Genomic DNA, 22,376 nt, shown 5'->3' on the forward strand with positions numbered 1-22,376 from the left:
ACATTCTCAGTGAATTCAGTAAAATTTCTAGTGATCTTGTCTACATCTACTTTAACATTATTCACACCCTGATTCACATTATAAATTTCAGACATGCAATTTTCCCGTACACTTTCTACAGCTTGACCTAAATTCTGTTTAGTTTCATCTATCTCATTTCTTAATTTAGATACTTCACTGTTTAGCTCCCCCTTTACCGTTGCAAAAGATTCTTTTAATGCTACTATTTCACTGCTCATCTTGTTTAGTTCCGTTTTCATATCATTCTTGTTAACGGTCATCTGATTAATAAGTTCTACCCTTACAGCTGAAACCTCAGACTTTAAATCTTTAATTATGTCCATCAATTTCTCTAACAATGGACCTCCCCCAATTTCTATTTCCGGAACCACTTTCTTTGGATTTCGAGCACGACTCACTTTCTCAGCACCCGAATCTACATGCTGTTCACCTACACAGTTGGCACAGAACCATTTTTCCTCTGACCGCTTTAGCACTTCTTGTTCCGGTTCAGGAATGTTTAAACAGTTCATATGGTACCATTTGTCGCAACTCTCACAGCAAATTGCAACAGCGTTCTCATCAATATTAGCACCGTTACAACAACTATACTCTTCAGTCTCATGCATTATATCTGTTTCACTCATTTCACATGTATATTAGTTGAGTTACGCATCTCTCAGTCTCATCCCAATACTTCCGCTAATCATTCTAAAATCTCATTTTAGTTCCACCTGCTAAAGCTAACAAATTTTAATTTTTAAACTAATAAAATATCCTAAGGCTGAAGGGTCGCCAATCTTGATACGTCCTAGTTTAGGCACATAAAAGTAAATAGAAAATATACCATGCAAAATCTTAGACTAGATTGAGAAAAGAAAAAAAAATTTCAACGTATATCAGATTCAGTAACTTGACTAACTTAACCCAGTATTAAAAATCAGAATGAAAATTAATAATGATTTCTAATTTACACGCGCAACAAGAATTTAACCTTTATCGCAGGTTCTTGCTGTAGCGGTAGACCCTCAATGAGATTTTCAGTCGATGTGCAATCTAGCACATGTTTGACACAAACTTAAAATGCACCTTAATACTATCAAATAATCTAGGTGTTTAATATGAACTTCTGAAATGTAATCATAGATTCAAAGTTAAAGTTGTTGTTTATTGATTCACAGCAAGAAAAATTACAATTTTAACAAGGTTACTGATTTCGAAATATGTTAGCTTTCAAATATCTTGACTTTGTGCTGTTTTGGTTTTCACATTTTGTCATTATACAGATTTCAATACACTTGTTTTCCATATCCATAGCTTTCCAGTACAAGAAAGAGAAAGTAAACATATAAATGACAAATGATTAATAGCTTCTTTGGTAGGTCAAACAGATTAAGATATGTTAATATTCTTTGGTGAGACAATACTCATCAAAATGCGATGATAAGATTTGGCTAGCACTAATTCATATTATTATACATTGATCCAGTAAAGCTCATTTAAACTCAGGAAAGTACAAAGAAAGGATTACAGAAAAAAAAAATGATAACAGAAAATGTTCCTTGCACGTGCCCGTACTTATACTACAATACGATTCCACTTCGGGAATCAATTCATAATTCATATGTTTGTAGTATATTATAATATTGGCTCATACGCCATGGGTCACATTTTACATACAATACAAGAAAGAAAAAAAAAACACTACATTTATTATCCCTGTAAATGACTATGTACTATATACAAATGAAGATGAAAGAAAAAAAAACAAATGTAAATTTTAGTACTTTCCTGATCATGCTATAAGTGTACTATTTAATTATACGGATCAATCAATACATCGCACTATTCCCAAAGGAAATGAAGACAACAAAAAAAAAACGACAAGTTATTTGACCATACCGGAGCTAACCTAAACTTTCAAATTACGTCATTTAATTAAATCGGTAAAATTTTCGCACTGGAAGCTAATTTGATAATTGTACTGATACATGCTAGATTTTGATCATAATATCAGCGGATTAGCGATAATATTAGGATGATACCAGAAGATGCGTAACGCAGCAATAAATTTATCTGTACATATTCATCATACTGTTACTAAGTACGGATAAAATTTGTAAAACAGTTTGAACGTTTCAGTGCTTTAAAAATTTCACCACACAAGATATGGTACCATAAAATCACGTTGTCATCTCTCTGATCGATTCAACTAAAGAAAAGGTAAACATCGGTTTTACCTGCTTATAAGCTGTTTTACTAGCCCAGACGCCTTTCGTTCCCTCCTCTCCAGTAGACTGCAGGGGCCGGTCTCAAAATGTGTCTCGGCAGGAAGAACAGCAATTCTACCATCCCCTTCGGTTCCTCATCGCGAAGCGAAGATGATAGTCCAGGTGACACTTATTTGCCTAAATATGTTGATTAGAATTTTAGGTCGGGAGCCTCCAAAAATGTTATCCAATTGACTACAGGTTAAGCCTAAATCAGAAATTTCTAACTGTTCGTCCAAAAGAAGCCGTTTTGTGCTTATAATTCCAATTTTAGTTGGAGGTCGCCGACTGTGTCACCTATTTCCTCTCACGCTGTATTCGTGAAGCGTCATGCAATGCTTGGCCATTACAAACCCCACTATTTTGCAATATACCATATCACAGAACATGAACATTATTATTATTACCGCCTTAAAATTTTGCAAATCTAATGAATTCTCAACAACTAGAATATATTAAACTACATTACCAATTCTTTAAATTAAGATTCAAAGTATTCATACCCATCACTTATTCGCTCCTGTCTTGTACGAGTTACTTCGGCCAATCACCAATTTACAACACTCCTAAGTAAGAATTCTGTCACGCGCCATCTTAAATTCTTCTACCCATAATTCCACAGCACTCGACAAAAGAAGATCGAATCACCCATGTTCGATTGCGGAATGTTTACGATCAATGTTATAGGTAAGTTTTAGTTAATAAAACAAATTTAACACATTCATTATATGTTTTTACGTAGAAAATTTAAAAATATGCCGATATACCGTTAGAAATTACCTATGACTAATATTGGTTATATAAAGATATAGGGTACAGTTATTGCATAGATGTGCAATTATTGTTATTGAGTAACCTTGTCCCCCGAAAGTTTTTGTTCATAGTGAAGAAACATGAATTACTACTAACAGTGATAACTAACTCATAAAAACAAATAAAACGTGTATTTGCACTAATGGCACGACTATACTAAATGGGGGCCACTTAACAAAACAACAGAAAAACAATAACAATGTAAAGTACCGGTAAAACAATAACAATGTAAAGTACCGGTAAAACAATAACAATGTAAAGTACCGGTAAAAGGGTACGTTACAACATTAGAAAATATAGATAAGTGGTTTTAGTTATCCTGTATACCAGCTTTGTATAATAAATTCAAGTACTGACTGGTAGTACGGAGCCTATGAAGAATACAAGGCGCCCTTTACATAAAATGCCCTGCGAAATATCACATATTTTGTTTTAAATTTTATTCTTACGTATTTCAGTTTTGTATTATAAATTCATTAGTTGCTATTGGCAGAGAACAGGTAAATTGTATAATCACTTATTATAAAGTTATGTAGCTATAAAACGAAACAATGTGATACATCAAGAATAGTTCGGATAGTCAAACGTATGATGCATTTATGTAATACTACACTAACACTAGTCTCTAATTTACAATTTTTACGGCATCGAAGCTTTCACACTCTTAATACGCATCCATATATCCGAGCATATTGATTGTTTCTGTGTGTTTTAAAGCAGTGTTCGGATAACCAGTACCTATTGTATTTCTGAAATATAGCTATATTAATTCCCGTAAAATGTGGTCTTCCTGTCACCACGGCACGGCACGTCCTCAGGTTGTGGATTGAGGAGGTGGCCTCTGGGATATAGAGGTTAGCTGCGAATATACTAAATAAGAAGTCGCGGACAGACAAGGGGTGATTCTCCACCTTGGGGATTTGGTGTGGGGCTAACAACCTTATCCTGTAAAAAAAGAAGGATTGTTCAGATAAGTTCGCAGAATTCCCAGATCAGAACTGATAACTTGGCACGAACTCAGCAAAGTAAAATCGACATGAGATTTGGAACATGGAATATAAGATGTCTCTATAGGGCAGGCGCGTTGAAATTTGTAAAGAATGAGTTTAGAAATAGATGAGTCAAGTCGAAAAATTTTACATTCATTTACGGGGAACGAATCTAAAATTACCAACTAGGAACAGAACTTTTTGTTCACAAACGAATACGTAATATCAGCAATTACATGGGTTGTATTTGTTAGTGATAGATTTTCTTTTACTTCTCTTAAGGGTCGGTGGTATAATATTATTGCTTTAAATGCACATGCCCTAACAGAAAATAAGGATGCCGATTAAAAGAATACAGTTTTTGCGAAAGAATAGAACGGGTATTTGATCATCTTCTGCATTACCATATGAACATTCTGTTAGGCGGTTTCAATGCGAAAGTCGGACGAGAGGTTATTTTCAAACCGATTATAGGGAATAAATGTTTGCATAAGGAAGGTTGTGACAACGGCTTTAGACTCGTGAACTGTGCAACATCCAGAAACCTTATCGTGAAGATTACAAAATTCCAACATCGCGACATTCATAAATATACTTGGACTTCATCAGATGGAAAAACACATAATCAAACTGATCATATTTTAGTAGACAGAAGAAAACAGTCTAGCACAACTGATGTTCGGTCGTTCAGAGGAGTTGATTGTGATAGTAAGAGAGAGAGTATCGTTAAATAAAGAAAATATTCAATATCTGAAATAAAATATTAAAAATTAGAGGAGAGTCAGATGAGAGGAGAATCAGATTGAAGTGTCGAGTAGGTTCTCAGTTTTAGAAGGTTCGGAGTGCACTAGTGTTTAGTATACTTGGTTGAAATTAAAGACAACATTAAAATTTCAGCAAAACAAATATTGGGGCACGCAGAAATACGTAGGAACAAACATGGTTCAACCAGGAATGCACTAAAGTAGCAGAGAAGAGAAAACAGAAGAAACAGCGTTGGCTACAAAATCCGAACGAAATAACTACATAAAATTTCATTGTTCTCTGGCAGAAAACTTCCAAAACTTTTAGAACAAAGAAACGCGACGTTTGAAAGTTAAAATTAATTAACTTGAAGATAATAGTGAAAACAAAAACATTCGGGACATGTATAAATGCATCAACATAGGTTTAAGAAAGGCTATAAACCTCGTGCTTATATATTAAAGAAAGCTACGGAACAGTTCTCACTGATCAGGATAGCATCTTAAATAGATGGAAAGATTTCTTTGACAATTTGCTTAACACATAGCCAAAAACTAATGTGCGTGGAGAAAGTGAAATGCATACAGCATAACCGTATATTCCAAAACCTAACCAGACAAAAATAGAAATCGTTATTTTAAAAAACAAAGAAACACACATCTCCGGGTGCAGACGAAATTCTGGTTGACTTAATTTTAGCTGGAGGGGAAGAATTGTAGAGCAAGATACACAAACTCATTCTCCTTATCTGGAACAAGGAGGAATCACCACAAGAGTGAAAAGAATCAATCATTGTTCTAGTTCAGAAGAAAAGTAACAAAACAGATTTAATAATTATTAAGGCATTTCTCTTCTGTCAAGATCCAATAAATTCTCTTAAACATTATATTAGCAAGATTAACCCCATACGCAGATAAAATTATTGGAGATTATCAGAGCGGATGTAGGTAAAAATCGATAAACTATCGACCAGATACTTACCATTCGAGTAATACTTGAAAAGAAATGAAAATACAATATCCTGGCACATCAATTATTGACTTTAGACTCTGGTAGGAGGGAAACATTGTACAATATGCTTACAGAATTTGCAACACCGAAAAACGTAGATTAATTATTGACTTTAGACTCTGGTAGGAGGGAAACATTGTACAATATGCTTACAGAATTTGCAACACCGAAAAAGGTAGATTAATTAGGATATGTTTAAATGAATCCCAAAGTAAGGTTCAAATAGAAAAATTCTTGTTCACGAGCTTTCACGTTGAGAATCACCTGAAACAAGGAGATGCGTTGTCGTTATAATTATTTAACTTTGTTCTGGAGAACATTATAATGAAAATCAAAGACAGCAATCAAGTGCTAGGGCTGAATTGTATTTGCCAGGTTATGGCGTATGCTAACGATGTAAATTTAATAGGAAATGATACAAGAATAGAAAGGAATGCAGAAATCTTAATTAACGCTTGCAGGGATATAGGCATAAAAGTAAATGCGAGAAAACTAAATAAATGGAAGTTTGTCGGGCTCGTAATACTGCATTTCATGGATGTGTCAAAATACCAATCGACAAAATGCATACATTCAAATATTTAGGATCATTATTAACAGACCAAAACAATAATCACTAAAAAATTTAATATCAACTGGAAGCAGGGATTTTGGGTTATTATTCAGTTTAAAATCTTTTGTTGTCGCTAATCCTGTTGAGGAATCTGTAGCTCAAAATATAAAACGATAATCATGCATGTTGTGCTGTATGGTTGAGAAACATGGTCACTGACTCTGAGGGAAAATCGTAGATTGAAAGTATTTGAAAACAAGATTCTTAAGCCAATATTCGAACTCCAAGAGGAACGGGAATGGGGAAAGGCGGAAACTTCATAAAGAGGAACTGCAGAATTTTATACCGTTTACCAAACATTGTTAGGGTCATCAAGTCTAGGAGGTTCAAATGGGCAGGTTATGTAGCACAGAATGGAAGAAATTAGAAACGCTTTCAAAGTTGTAATTGGAAGTTCAAATAGGAAAACGACCATTAGGATCACTGAGACGCAGATGGGAGGACAATATTAAAATGGTTCTCGCAGAGATTGAAATATAAAGTAGAAACTGGGTTCAGTTGGCTAAGGACAGAAATCAATGGAGAGCTTTTATAAACGCGGCACTGAACCTCCTGCGTCCATAGGTCATACAGCTATATTAAGTTGTTGATACATTTAGCTTCTTTTTATTTGACAGAAATGTTATTACAGGAACTAAAAGGTTTTTCTCTAGTAAATAGGATTTCGATTTGAGGTTAGCTATTTACGTTAATACTAAAACAAATTTGGTGGTGATTTTGATATAAAATGACACCCATACTTTCTTTCAAGGTCTCTCTCTCTCTCTCTCTATATATATATATATATATATATATATATATATATATATATAGAGAGAGAGAGAGAGAGAGAGAGAGAGAGACCTTGAAAGAAAGTATGGGTGTCATTTTATATCAAAATCACCACCAAATTTGTTTTAGTATTAACGTAAATAGCTAACCTCAAATCGAAATCAAATATATATACTCGTTTGTATGGGCGCCCTTTTAGTAGACTTGTCCACCGCCCTCATTAGTATCCCAGCACGGCCCTGGTACCACGTAGTGTTATTTCTCTGACCTAAGGGCACGACCTAACTTCTTATTTCGGAGATGAGTGTTAGCTTTTACCTCCGCCGCTAGAGATGGCAGTTTACATTAATACCTCGATGAGGCCTTGACGTGGTCGCATGTGCCCTTCCAGATCCATAAATGAAGTAGTTTCCTGACATAACGAGAGTAACGTGTTTTCACGCATTTTCGAGTTAAAATCCCTTCTTCCCAATAGCGTACGCGCCTTTGAAAGACCCAGGTTCGGTGCCCGGCTCATGTGGTTCGGATCCCACGTTAAACTGCAGGTTTACAGCTCATATAGCCTCGCTATTAAAAAGGGAGGTTAAAGTCCAATTCAATTTAATCCAATCAAGTGAAAGTTTACCTTTAGTTTAACTGAGATGTGAAAACGTTCTTTTCTGCCAGAATCTTCCTAAAATCTTCTGAAGGTGTCACGTTTTGTAAGATTGCTATTTATGAAGCTTGTACTTACAAGGATAAGAACTAGTGAATGGATGTTTCAATATTTCTTGTGCATGGGAATAGAATTGTTTTCAGAGGGAAATGGGGGAAGGTAATTGGTTAGCAATTTTGCAGAGATTCTGGATTCGAATCTTATTCACCGGTCAAATGGTTATCACACAGTACCGTGCCGTGAGGGGAGATAGCGAGGCTGTGGCACCGGGCGCCGAAGTAAGGGGGAGAAAAATTCGGGAGCAAAATAAAGGAAAGAAGGAAAGAAAAGAGAGGGAAATTTACGGACGGGGGCGCCGCCGCATGCTCTCGCCCCGGGCGCTGATTTTCCACGGCACGGCACTGGTTATCACATGAAAAGACATGAATTGTAATCCTAAACGCCCTGATACTTGAGGACAAGGAAGAGCAAATGTCATAGCTACATTCTAGAAGATGCGTACCTCCTAAACCCAATACCAATGCCAGCATCGCCTTGCAAACAATTCTGCCAACATTCACGTATTCACACCTCTGTTTTCATTTGCTGTTGTTGTTTATATTATTGGAGAAAAAAAGTAGAACCTATAATTCAAGAGCTACTCAGTCTTTAGATTCAAAATTTAAAGTACTAAGTAGAGACCACTTCTACTGAAATCACTGTATGTTTTCTCTCATGCATATGGAGAGTATTAGAAAGAATCGGAACAGGTACAGCACGAATTCACTGATTCCTTAGGGCATCAGTTTTAAAATGCCTTTTAAACAATGATATCACAGAAGGAGCAATATAACAAAACAGGTGGTTGTTCAGCTTACTGTGGCTTGTGCCCAACATAAGGGGTTTAAGGGGAAGGTAAACAACTGCTTGGCTGCAGGCGCGTTGCGAGGAGAAGGCCGTTGGGGCAGAGGGAAGGGCGAAAATAGAGAATTTCTGATGGCAAAAATCTCTCGCCGTCCACATGGTGACCTAGGTTGTTCCTGGGCAACACCAGTTGACGTTCATTTTCTTCTTTTTTTTTTTTTTTTTTTAACGAACACCTTCGACAACAGACCTCCAACAGCATCATCAGCTGACGGCAAAAGCCATCACAGACCATCATCATCGTTATTATCATCATCATTAGTGGGAGGGGGACAGGTATAAGCAGACAGTCACTTGAGAGCTTAGAAAAAAAATAGCAAATGCAACTCTGTAGAGTTGTATATAAAGCCAGTATGTTACAGTTGTAGGGAAATGCAGGTGTTTGAAGTTTGAACAGGAACTTGGATTTTTATTCCCTTTTTTCTGTCTAGTATGGAGTTATTTTTTTAAAATCATTTCTGACCTTCATATTTAGACTTCATAAAGAACAGTATTGGTATAAAAAACACATCTTGAATTGCCATATAGCTAACTCTCGTGCATAAAGATCATGACAGTAGTAAAAAGTGCTCACTTTAAGATAAATTTCTAATTGCTCTTTTTACACTAATTTAAGGATCCTGAACTATTTTCAAACATATCCGGCCATGGAATCGTGAGAAAAATTATAAGATCACTTTCCTAGGCATCCCATGGACGCGTAACCTATGTTTACTAATACGAGGTGTGTTTGAAAAGTAAGTACAGTTTTGAAGAAAGAAAGAAAACTAAAATAGGTTTGTTCAAGTCAAATTTATTTTTACGTGAAAGAGCACACCTTAAACTAGTTTTCGACTTAGCGTTTATTATTTTCAGCATTTTAGTGCCTTATTTTGAAGTTGGTTCATATATATATATATATATATATATATATATATATATATATATATATAATTTTTTGCTTTTTAGTGCGTTTTTGAAGTCAGCTTTTTCTTCCTTTTTTGTTTCCATTTTTCCTTTCCTCATTAGTTTAAATACCTAAACTAAAGATAAACACTAACTCCCTATAAAATGGTCTCGTTATAAAACACGCGTAATAATTAATTATCAAATTATTGATTTTTTAAATTATAGGTAACAGTCTTCCATGAGAATAGCTCGTTACCTTAATGAAAACCACAACAAAACATGACATAGTATAAAATGTAGTTAGTCTTTTATGCATGAAATGGCGTTTGAATCTCATATCGCAAAGTGTATCAGTCGCAGCGAATTTGGCCTAACATCATTTAACAACTGATAGTTGAGATGCACAAAGAGTTGGGAATCTTAGAATAAGACGTAAAATATTGAAACTGGAAGATAAGTGAACTTTCCGCTAAACTGCGATAGATTTTACAGTTTTATTTGAGGAGCTCCAAAGCAAAAAGCCCTAAGTCCATCCGCGGAGGATATGCTTTTTGCTGAGGATTTTCTACAAATCGCCATCGCTGAACAGATCTGCGCAACCCATTCGGTTCAAAAATCATTATGACACTGCGTAAAACGGTCGTGAAACATAGCATTTGATGCAGAAACGGAACACGGTAGCTATGCCCACCGTGTTATCCGGAGCAGAACGCGCTATTTGACAATCCAGGAAAGTGTAGTCACATCAGCTCAGAAGTTTTTACCTGTGTTATCAGTATGAATGAGTCTACTGTCGTTAGGAACGTTGTTGACGTTACTTGGCGTCTGTATGGTGGTAATTTGACGCTTCTACAAGGTTCATTCGATTCCCCCCCCCCCCCCCCCGACGAATGTGGTGTTCAAAATAAAAACACACATGTTATCCACGCCTTAATCATGTGGTTGCTGTGAAGATCGTCTTCTCTCAAGAATATTACTGCCGACAGATTATTTGGAGTGTTAGAAAAGTCATTTCGAAATCATTCCGAAATTTTAACCTTGATATTTACAGTGCAATGTATCGCGAAATTGGGTCTGTGAAAGTTCGGGATTGGCTTTTGAGGGATGTAAAAGTGTTAGGCAATTCCCTACAAAAATTACAGGTATCAGTGACATGAAACGCGTGTTCCTGACGAAAGCTTTGCACCAAGGACGTCCCGGGGTTGTTTTCAAAATGGAATCAACGTACAATTTTAACGATCCTTCTAAACAGTATGTGTCGCTACTGAAACGAGGAATGAAGTTTGCCGGCGTACCAGATGCCCCAGTACTACCCCTGGAAAGTCGAATCACTAATACACAAAGAGCTGACATTGCAAATCTTTTGAAAAAAACGATTCGGAGATCACTGGAGACTTGAATCTGTGCTTCAGTTCTACATTGGCGGAGTGGACGCACAGCCTGCACGTTGTACTGAAAACGAAAGTGTGTCCGAATCTTGCTTGGAAAAGGAAGTGGTAGTCGTATGAAACACAACACGAAATTGAAATCATATTACTGCGTGTATTCTTATAGCAAAAGTTCATTGTTTTCAATCGGTAGTATGTATGTTCGTTTTATGCCGTGTAACCCTTTAATATTTGCATACAGAGAGAGAGAGAGAGAGAGAGAGAATTATACGTGTACATGCCTCATACATGCCAGTGTACCATTGTAAATAAAATATGCTCAAATGGAATACTTTTGTATTTCATTTATGGAGTCTCAGGTACATCATTTTCGGTGTGTTCGCATTAAAATGCACTTTGTCCAAAATGTTTTTAACAATAACTCGCCTATTACTGAAAAAAAAAATGTATTCATTCCATCTCAGTTTGTAATACTTTAATTAACATATACCATTAACAGTTTACTTAAGTCCGTGACAGTTTCGGAGCTATTAGTTTTTCCTGCTCTCCTAATTTTTTTTTTTTTTTTTTATTATTTTTGATTATAGACTTAGCGCTTTTTGCCTTGGAGCCCCTCGTTTCTATGAAGGTGCAAATTGTCTAAAGCAGCCTTCGTCACTAATTGTTGCTGTGATGTAATATACTCTTTCCTTTCGCTTGGACTTCTTTACTTACAAACTACTGAAAGAAATTAGTATTCTCAAATGCTTAATTTCCTTTCTTTCTCAGTAACTATATGCAAATGTTGATATAGTTCTTGAGTAATGTTAGTGTATGTTATGTTTATTTTGGCTATTTAATACGCCTTTTTTAGTTCCTGTTTACTGATTTTTGTGTTTGTTTTTTTCTGTTTGAAGTGCCTAAATATTCGTTCTTAACTCATTTTTTAAAAAAATTTTCATTCTTCAAATGTTAAAGTCTTTCTCTATTTGCGCACTCATCTGATGCTTCATAAAGAGTTCTCCACTTTAATTCAACAACTGCGGATGTGATGCTCGCAGGTTTGATTCTTATATTTCAGTAAATCATAATTTTCCTCAGAATACTGTATATAGGGTGACCCAAAAGTTGATATAGTCCCGTAATGATCAGCTCACTGCATTTTATATAATTTCTTATTGCTATCCATAGTTCCTTTATTATTTGTTCTTAATATCTTTTTACTTATATCTTAAGCTCGGAACAGCCGAAGCAAATAAACCTATAAACTAGAATATTATACTTGATCAATGCAGGGGTGTATACCTACTTGGGCCACCCTGTAGATGCTGTCCAATTATAATTCCTCCAATTCTAACCTTGCATGTGTGAATGTATATCTCTCTGTCTCCACATTTGAATATCGCTCAATCCTCTCTTTTTCTCTTCCTCAATAGTGTCCGTCACAAACTCATGGCTGGAACCAAACCTCTGACTCTTGAAACCAAATATAAGCGCTCTACAACGGATTATCGTCACTCTCTATAGGTTTCTTGTTATTAGGCTGTGGGTATTTAGGCATTTCATACAAGAAACATAGACACAAAAATTAGTAAAGAAAGTAGCTTTCGTTCTGGAAATTTTGTCTAAGATCCTCCTTGCAGTGGGCGACCAATCACAGTAAAAGTGGGTGATATTTTGAAAAAAGTTGAGGAAAAGTGACATGTGAATAGTCGTGATACCGACAAGAATCTAAACATCCATCACCAGTGTTAAATCATTTGGAGAAAGCTAGCTGAAAAGGGTTCTTACCCCTTGAATGTATGTAACCCATCTTACTTTCTTGAATTTCTGGTTGGACATATTTTAGGATAAGTTTTTCTCATTCGATATTGCAAATTATTCTTTTTAAAAAATATTCAATCAATTGATTTTTTCAAATATCTATAATTCTTTCTTGGAAATAACTTACTTGAGTAGTGAAAACCACATCGAAATACGACTAAAGTTTCTCGATATAATCGTGTTAGCCCTACAAACATATACACATACAGATCAAACTGAAAACCTCCTTTAAAAAAAAACTGCAAAAAATAAAATTTGTTTCATGATCATTCGAAGTTGCATTTTATGTACGCAACAATATCCCTTTTCTAATGCCTTTCGTTTGTTTAATTTACAACAAGACATTACATTTTTTTAGCTTTAATGTTTGTTAGTGTTTCGAATAATGAACAAACAAACATAACGATAGCGGACGTGACGAAGCTGTGACGTATATGGCCACATGATTTTTGCTTAATAGCTATATCCTCAATGTTATAACTTCCTTGATGAAATTGCAAGAGAGCTCCTTTGTGATTATATGGTTAGCTCACATACCTTTAGTGCGAGCGGTCCCGAATTCGATTCCTGGTGGAGACACTCTGTCGAATAAGTGTAAAAGGGTTTTCAGGCCAATCATTCTAAATAAGGGTTTCCTTATTTACATCAAGTAAATGTTGGGATGGTGTCTAACATAATGGTCCCAGTCCGCTTCTTCAATCCACATTCCTTTCTTCCTCCCTTATTCCTTGGGCAATGTGATCGCCAAGCGACGTCATACGTGACGGGCTAACCGAAAGTTCAGATATCTAATTCCTAATCCTAACACTTTTGGCGCGGGAGACCCAGATTCGATTCCTGGTGTAAGCTTATGTAGTTCGGATCCCACGTCAAGTTGTAGATTCGTCTCACATAAACCTCGCTGCTGAAAGAGTATTCTAAACTCTAATCCAACCAAATTGCAACAATTTGAATCTTTCAGGCTAGGATCGAATTCTTGTATTGAGAATATCAAATTTTGAGTAAGGGAATAAAATATGTTATTTAGCCAGACTTTAGACCTTGTAGTTGTAATAAGATGTCTTCTTGGGCTGACGCAATTGTCTTGCAGTTTCAGCTAAGTTACTGGTAATAACTAGTGGTGATGAAATTTCAACTATAACTAAACGGTGTGACAAACATTTTGGCATTTGAAGGCGGCGCTCCAAGTTCTCTTTAAATGCTGCTAGCAAATGAGAGGCTAGCGGTATTGCCACGTTTATTTTGTACACATCCACGTCTATCCCATGCCACCTGATCGCACTGTAGTTTGTCTGCTTAGCCATAGCCACACTCCTTTACCACTTGGCAACGTCGCGCCAGAGCTTGTGTTTTATTCGTTTAGCTGAAATGCCAAGATGTTTGTCACAGGCTTTAACTCCTTCGGCCTTTTGTGGTAACCTAGGTGCAAATATTTCTAATAAAGAAGCAAATTTCAGATGGCAATGATAAGAAATGTGTATCAATGAAAGAAATTTAATCTCATCTATTTTTTCTCTAATTATTTTGAGAATTGAAAAAACCTGGTAAATACACAGACTTGCTCCTAAAGTAACTCCGACTGTTGAATATGCTGCATACATTTATTATAGTGACAGGCTTACACATGTGCGGAATAAATAAATAAACACTTTATGTAAAGAAAATGAATAATATTTATTTGTTAAACTGCAACGACAACATAACAGTTGCGTTTGTCATGTGTTAAAACATTTTTATTTTATTGATTTATTTAAATTAACAATAGATAACCTGTAATATATATAAAGTCTAGAGAGAATATTTTATGTAAAATTTTGTTTACATATTTTTTTAGAAAAGCAAAATAATATTGTATAGATATATTAAAAAATGCACTACTACGAAGATGTACAATCTCTTTGGTGACTAGCTGCTTGCAGACTTTGTTTTCTACTAGAATTAAAGTGCAACAAAAACTATATAGGAAAACAGTGCATAAATAATAATAATAATCATAAATGGATACGAAACAAATTAGATACACAAAATACATATAGATACATTATTTTATACAATTTATACGTTTTTATATTTTTTTTTTAAAAAAATGAAAAAATCAAAGGAGAGGTTATTTCTTTCAAGAATGAACAACAATGTTTTCGCTTTTGGGGTCGCAAGAAACTTACATACTTTAACTGCAAATCGGCAAAAAAGGTAAAAGGCAGAGCAAAAACAAGCAAGTACAAAAGTTTTTGTATTTATTTACAAATTGTTTACCTTTAAGAAAAGAAACAAAGAAAGAAAGAAAATTGAAAAATACTTTGGTTGCAATGTATTATTACAATATGACTAAATTTACAGTGATAAAAAATGCTTTAAAAAATTAGCACAATAAACAAAGAAAAAATATTGATGGCAAAACAGTGTGACTAATTCAACAATAACTAGAATAAATTAATGATGGCCACCTTGATTGCTTGACTTAAATTAACTATTATTTTGGTGGGTAACAACTCTCATACAAAGACTAGGTAAATTTGTGTTTGTTTGTTAATTTTTAAACTTAGGTCGGTAAATTTCTTGTCGAAATGTTTTATTAGATATTACCTGATACTGAATGTAAAAATACTGTAATTGTATTATTTTTATATATTAAAAAACAATAAATTTTATAATACTGATAAGATTTGACTCAGAAATTAAATTAAATGCTTTGTGACAGTGTCTAAGATTGAAATAATAATATTTATAAATCGTCACATGCTAACACCAGTAACTGATGTGTTTCAACAAGCGGAATGATAATAAGTCATATGTTTATGAAACATTACAATAGTTGTATAATGACAATAACTGTCAATTTGTATTATAGTTTAAAAATAAATCTGTTTTAGTTTTATTGATTCCGTATTCTTTATATATATAAAATCAGTTTACTTTAAAATTCGTCACAATTAATATACAATGTAGTTTTTAAAGTACTGATCGAAAAACTCAATCCATACACATATTATGGAAAAACCGATAGCGTTTCTGCGATTGTATGTTAAAGTGTAGATTTATGTGATTTTGAGTATAACCACATTGTGTTAGTCAATAGGCTAAAACAAAGGTGTTTTGAGTACATTGGGATTTAGGATTAAGTTGTGCATACAAAAATATTTTGTGTGCAATCATGTTCAAAAAAGATTAAACACTCATTTCTTTCTTCAGAAGCTCTCAACGTTTAATCTTCAGCTACATTTTTTTAAATCCTTAATTTCAGACTTTTTTGTAAAGTTTTGTATCAAATCATATCAGTAACAAATATGAGAACGAGCTTTCAAAAGAAAGACAAAAGTGTTTTTTAATATGATTGTACGTGTCAATTTATTTTTTACTAATCATACAACATTTATTGAAACAACTCATACTGAATAATTAGAAACTACTCTTGGTCCCATAATTTGCATTTTCAAAAAGGCAAATAAGAAATCAATTTTTAACAGTTGATAGGTAATTTATAATAATACTGTAGGTCCAGTCAATCTTTGAAACTTAATTTTACTATAGAATATATTCAATTAATGTCTTATATCTAATTGATAGTTTGTAAAAAGAGTAATCGAAACAAAAAACATAAAATTATATAGTCAATCTTTTTCATGAAATAGAAATATGTTTACTTAAGAACATAAGAAATTATGTATTAAACTTAAAAGTACTTTAAGATAATACAAAGAATTCAAAATCAATTAATATTTGATATAGTCAGTCTTTTATCAAACACATAGAATCATTTTCCTGAATACCTGATAGACAATTTGAATTTTAAAAATATCAACTTAATATAGTACACTTAATAGATAGTTAATGATGATGATGATGATAAACATTCGGAAACAATTTCTAATCAATATATTCAATCCTTGAATTCAAATTGAATTAATTTTGCAAACTACTTCAGAATTATTTTTTTACATAATAAAATTAAACTTTAAAAAACACCGCTTAGTGGTGATTATATTAATCTATTGATATGTATTATTCAGTAAAACTACACAAAACTACTGCACTTTGTACATAGTAAATAGAAATATAATGGGTTTATTGCGTATACAATGTATCCAAAGTTCACTACTGTTCAATGAAAACTGTTAAAGCTTGTGTTTGTCAACTCAAGAGAAAGCTCACACACACACGCGTTGTCCTTCATTTTTGACTAATTTTTTAAAATGTAAAATTCAAAACTGATCACAGACTATTTTTGGAGGGAAAATACATAACCCTTTAGCAAGCCAGTATTACTGGGTCTTTAAGGTTAGTTTCCTGTATATGTACTGGCATCATACTGACCATAACTTGTTCGCTGTTGTACTTTATATTACAATCTACTAATAAGAACACTTTGCCACGCTGAAGACAATTTGTATCATGAACTCTAACATTTTACAGTTAACTTGTAATATGGTATATAAATAAAATGTTATACTGATTCTTATCGTATAGATATTGTAAACTGGGATATGGATTATACTGCATGTTGTAAAATAAATATATTTTTAATATGTATAACGTTTACATACTTGGTAGTTCTTTTAAACTTATAATGTAAATTAAAAAAATACTTGGCAGTGATATTCAGAGATATAACTGATATTCGGGGAAGAAAAGGTTAAGTTTTTGTTTCTCATTTCTCCTTATGAACTTACGAGATTTTAACAAGTTCTTAGTGAATGATAAATACCAAAACTCTTTACCACTAGCAAACCCAATTGTTTTGGTTTTTGAAATAAAAATTTTTGGTCTAAATTTCTTTGGTAAGTAGCTTTTTTAAATTTTGTATCACTGTGGAATTTTCAGAACTAACTCAAAATTATTTATTTATTTTTTTAAAGAAAGAAAGAAACAAAATAGTTCCAAACTGGAAAGGAATATACATATTCACTCTAATATTTGACTGTTCTTTTATTGCAATATTTAAATACGTTGTATTCGTATACCCTTTATATTTTCGGAGCTAAAGTATTTCTTTCTTCAATTACAAAACCATTTGACTCATGTAATGAGTAAGTTCAGCATTTACAATGAAAAGGTGACAATATTCAATGGATTTCTGGATTCGAAAGCCGTTTTTAACATTAAAACATTTTATACGTACAACTTAAGAGGGCGCTTTGATTATTTTTTTAAAATTTAATTATCATCATTATTATTATTCTTATTGAATAAATCAATATAACAGTTTTCAAAAACAGTGGAGGTAAGCGGGGCGTAAAGAACCACCGTTCTTCAAGTTATGCAATATATATATATATATATATATATATATATATATATATATATATATATATATATATATATATATATATTCCCATGACCTTGCGAGCTTGGTTCTTCTCCTTCTGCTCGTAATTTTAGTATATGCAAACCACTATGAAACAGACCAGTAATGCCATAAATGATTTATTGTTGATGTCATCACTGGTAGGAAAACATCTTATTCAAACTAAGCAATATCTCTAAAATACTTTTTTTTACAACACATTTTAAATATAATACTACCAGTTTTCGAAACTCAAAACACGTACGTTTTGTTACTTTAAATTACTTGAAACGACATACATGAATGAAATGCTACAGTTCGCCCTCTTAAGCATGTTGTGTCATGTTAAAAATATTCGTGAAAATAAGTTGCTACAAGGACAATTTTATTTTTTAAAAAAAAATCCAAACAAGTAAGGCACACATGAGTTACATAGAAACAAATATATTTATTACGTGTTTTGTACATATACCGAACGAATATCACAGCACGGACGGTATTGTAGTTTTCTTGAAAAATCTTCTTTCGTGTATTATGACTACTTCTCAAAGACCGTTTCATTGCTTTTGATCAACATTAATCTAAGTGCAAATTTGTCCTCTTTATATGTATATATATACATACACACGTATTTTTAAAAAAAAATGTCCGAAAACTCATAGAGAGTCAGTCTATCATGTGCTAATTTCGTTGATGAGTTTGAGAGTCGTTGGAGGTCCGAGACGAGATTGAGGCGTGGGCGAATGATTATTATTATTATTATTGTTGTTGTTGTTGTTATTAGGCAAATGAGACATACTTGTTGACGTAGGATGTTGACTCTCACGATGCCTTCGTAGATCTACTTTTCTTTGGAATGCCTTGTCACACAGTCCACAGGAGAATGGCTTATACCCAGTGTGTTTCCTCATATGAGTGATAAGATTTGAAGATTGGCTAAATGCCTTACCACATACTATACATTTGTGAGGCTTCTCTCCTAGAAAAAAAAAAGAGAAGAAATCATTAACTTATGCAATAGATATTTAAAATTTGACAGGTTCAACTCGAATTTTATATTTTTAATGAGTTAGGTTTCTCTAAACAAAACTCTAAACAATCTCCTTTTGCTCTATTTTTTTTTAATCAAGAGATCCAATAAATTTCATGTGAAAATTTTCTTGTACGCCTTATATCTGGAGAACTACATATAGTGTTGCCAAACCCAAACTATCACTTAACTCAGTATGATATACTTATTCCGTTAAATATATATATACGAAAACTCGATTTAGGAGCCGTTCAAAAATGTTGTGGTCCCTGATCCAAAGACTAATTTTTGGTCAAGATCGCAATCTTTTGATCCATTTTTTGGATCATTTCTAATTTTTTTTTCTAAAAATATAGGTAGAAGTACTTCATAGTTATGGTACTTATTGGGTACAAATAAGTTGGGTATCCGTTCAATACTACATAGACGCAGCGGTTTGTAGTATTAGATCCCCTCCCAAAGTTTGGACCCACCCAACAAAAATTTCTAGGTATTCGCCTGCTTCTATCCAAACCGAAAGTATTACAGAAATCAACCACTTCCGATCTTAATGTTGATCGCTATAAAGTAAATACCAGAAATTTCTATCGAATGATATCTAGAAGTAATTTTCTGCAAATAATTAACTGTTCTAATAATGTATTTAATCTTCACTCTAACCTTGCTACTAAACTGGGAAGTGGTAGAAATTCAATACCATTTATGGTTTCAATGTTGACACAATATCACGCGATATAAACCTTATGTACACGTGACACTGTTACTTGATTTATATTACTCGATCTCTTCCCGTTATTAATAAAACTTTAGGGAACGACTCGATATGGAAGTTCATTAAAAAAAAAAAAAGACAAAGTAGTGTCTCGTTTTCACCACACGAAATAAACAAATTGTAAACAATCTGTTTTATAATACAGAGTAGCCGAAAAGTAAGTATACAGAACCTGCAATGATCAAGTATGACATTTAAATTGATTAAGATAATGAATTTATTTGCTTCGGTTTGTTCCGAGCTTAACGTATAAGTGAAAATAAATTAAGAACAGATAAGGAAGAAACTAAGTCAATACCTATATGGATAACAATAAGTACGTGATATAAAATATCATGACCGATCAGTACGGGACTCTATACCTACTTTTGGGCCACTCTGTACTTTGAAGAAGTATGACCCTAAAGAGAGAAATACAGGAATAGTTCCCCTTCCCTTCTCCTAATGGATTGACAGGTCAAATCGTCAGCAGGAAGCAGGTGAGGAAGTGGGTTTGGTATTTTCCGGGGTGTGAAGGGAGCAAGAAAGGCCTGAATGATTTCATAAAACTGCCCGAACTACTCTTCACGGTCCTGAAGAAGTATTAATTCAAAATGTGACACGTATCATTAAAACTTATTTTAATTCCATAACTTCGATTTCTTGACGTATGTGCATATGTGAGTGTGTTTTATTGAAACTGCTTGCTCATTTGTCCTACCTCTCTTGATGAGAGAATTAGAAACAAAAGGCCCTTCCTATCCTATTGTTCTTCCAAAGCAAACATTAGTTTTATTATGAGGCGTGAGTTGAAATGATTGGTACGCGTTATGCACAAGATACAACAACAAAAAAATAATCTCTTTTATTTTCAGTGTTGAGTAATTGAGGCCGTTCCATGAAAAATGTACGATTCTTCTTAATACACTTTATACACGTAGCAAATAGTCTATTGTATCTTCGGCAGACGAGAAGAAAACATTTTCTGTTGTTTTAATTCTTCGTACACCTTCAAAAACATACGCCAATCACTTTGCCTGTATGGGGATGAAAAACGTTTTTCCAAGAATTTGTCTTGTTTCAAAGATTGTATGTTTCTTTCACAAAGTCTGTCTTGCCTCTTCATCTTCCTTTTTCCAAGCAGACATGTATGTTTATCAATTAACATAATTGCTCTCTTTTCAGTAGATGGATCGTATGTTTTTCTTTGCCGCCAGTAATTTTCGTCTGATTTTTTAAAGAAGTGCTTTTATTTTTATTTTTCATGAAAATAAAGTATGGTCTGAGTGAAAACACTTTTAAGGAAAAGGTCCAAACACACACAGAGACACACAATGAAAAAAAAATAGTTTCCTTAACGCTTCGTCACAAAGCTGCTTTTAAAAAAATGGCTTGCGTCAATATTTTTCTGAACTGTCATTCTGTGTGTCCTTATACAGCTTCTTTTTCTTCTTTCTTCTCGGAAAATTATTACAAAGGTAAGATGTTAAAAACTGAAGGTGAACTGAATAGCTTTATGTCTTAACAAGTTTTTGATTGTCTCTCTTTTTTCAATGTACTCTTTTCTTATCATTTTTAAAAACTATGTTGTAACTACAAATTATTTCGTTACATTTTTGTTTATTCATGCCATCTTGGTAGTTGTTGCTAAGAAAGCTTTTCAAAAAGGGTTGTCCATTATATTACGTTTCAATGATTCTATTGAGATACTATAGATTATTCTGTTGAGGCTAGTTAGAAAAGACGCGAGAGGAATGCTTCTTGTGTTTGTTCAGGGACGTTGTTCTAACGTATTTTAGCTGTCTTAAGCTTCTCACAAAGTAGCCGCTCGTAACTACTAACCTATGTCCTAATTAGAATTGACGTAACTAACCTATGTCCTAATTAGGGTTGACCACAAGACGAAACGAGACAGATTTTTCTGAAAGAAACAATTTCCGAGACGGGACATCAATTCCACTACATCTTTTCCGAGACGAGACAATTGCAAATTTTGTCTTGTAGGCGATCCTAGTCCTCATATTATCTGGGATTATTGTAACAAGTAGTATCATATTATGCAATTCATACTTTCTACGCTATAAAATAAATTATAGTTTTTCAAAACAAATAATAATAATAATAATAATAACGTGTAATTGTTTTACTGGTTTTAAAATGTCACATAAAGATATTACAATGAAAAAAATCTTGATCTTTAAAATATTACCACTGAAAAACAAAACATTTTTGGTACTCATTTATAATGTTATCAAATATGAGTTTTTTCTTTGTGATAAACTACGGATGGAATTACGGTCAATCAAAACCGCATCCACGAGAGGGTCCACTGGGTCAGGAGCCCCCCCCCCAAAAAAAAACTTCCTAACTCAGTACATTTGCACACTTTCTGAATAAAACTATACTTTTTTAACAGGGAAATGATTGACGTAGCATACAAATTTGATTTTACACTTCATCTGC

The 22,376-nt window shown here is 33.6% G+C and overlaps 1 protein-coding gene across 1 annotated transcript in view; it reads right to left on the reverse strand.

Moving 5' to 3' along the window:
* Positions 1-16,171: 16,171 nt before the first annotated feature.
* Positions 16,172-22,376, reverse strand: part of LOC145672847 (uncharacterized) — a 72,962-nt gene continuing 66,757 nt past the window's right edge. The window contains exon 6 of the mRNA XM_081742001.1: positions 16,172-19,111. Within this exon, the coding sequence (XP_081598127.1) occupies positions 18,807-19,111 (305 nt within the window). The 3' untranslated portion in view covers positions 16,172-18,806. The remainder of the gene's footprint in view (positions 19,112-22,376) is intronic.

The sequence above is a fragment of the Thermobia domestica genome, chromosome 2, assembly GCF_964235325.1.
Source record: "Thermobia domestica chromosome 2, izTheDome1.hap1.1, whole genome shotgun sequence".
NCBI lineage: Eukaryota > Metazoa > Arthropoda > Insecta > Zygentoma > Lepismatidae > Thermobia > Thermobia domestica.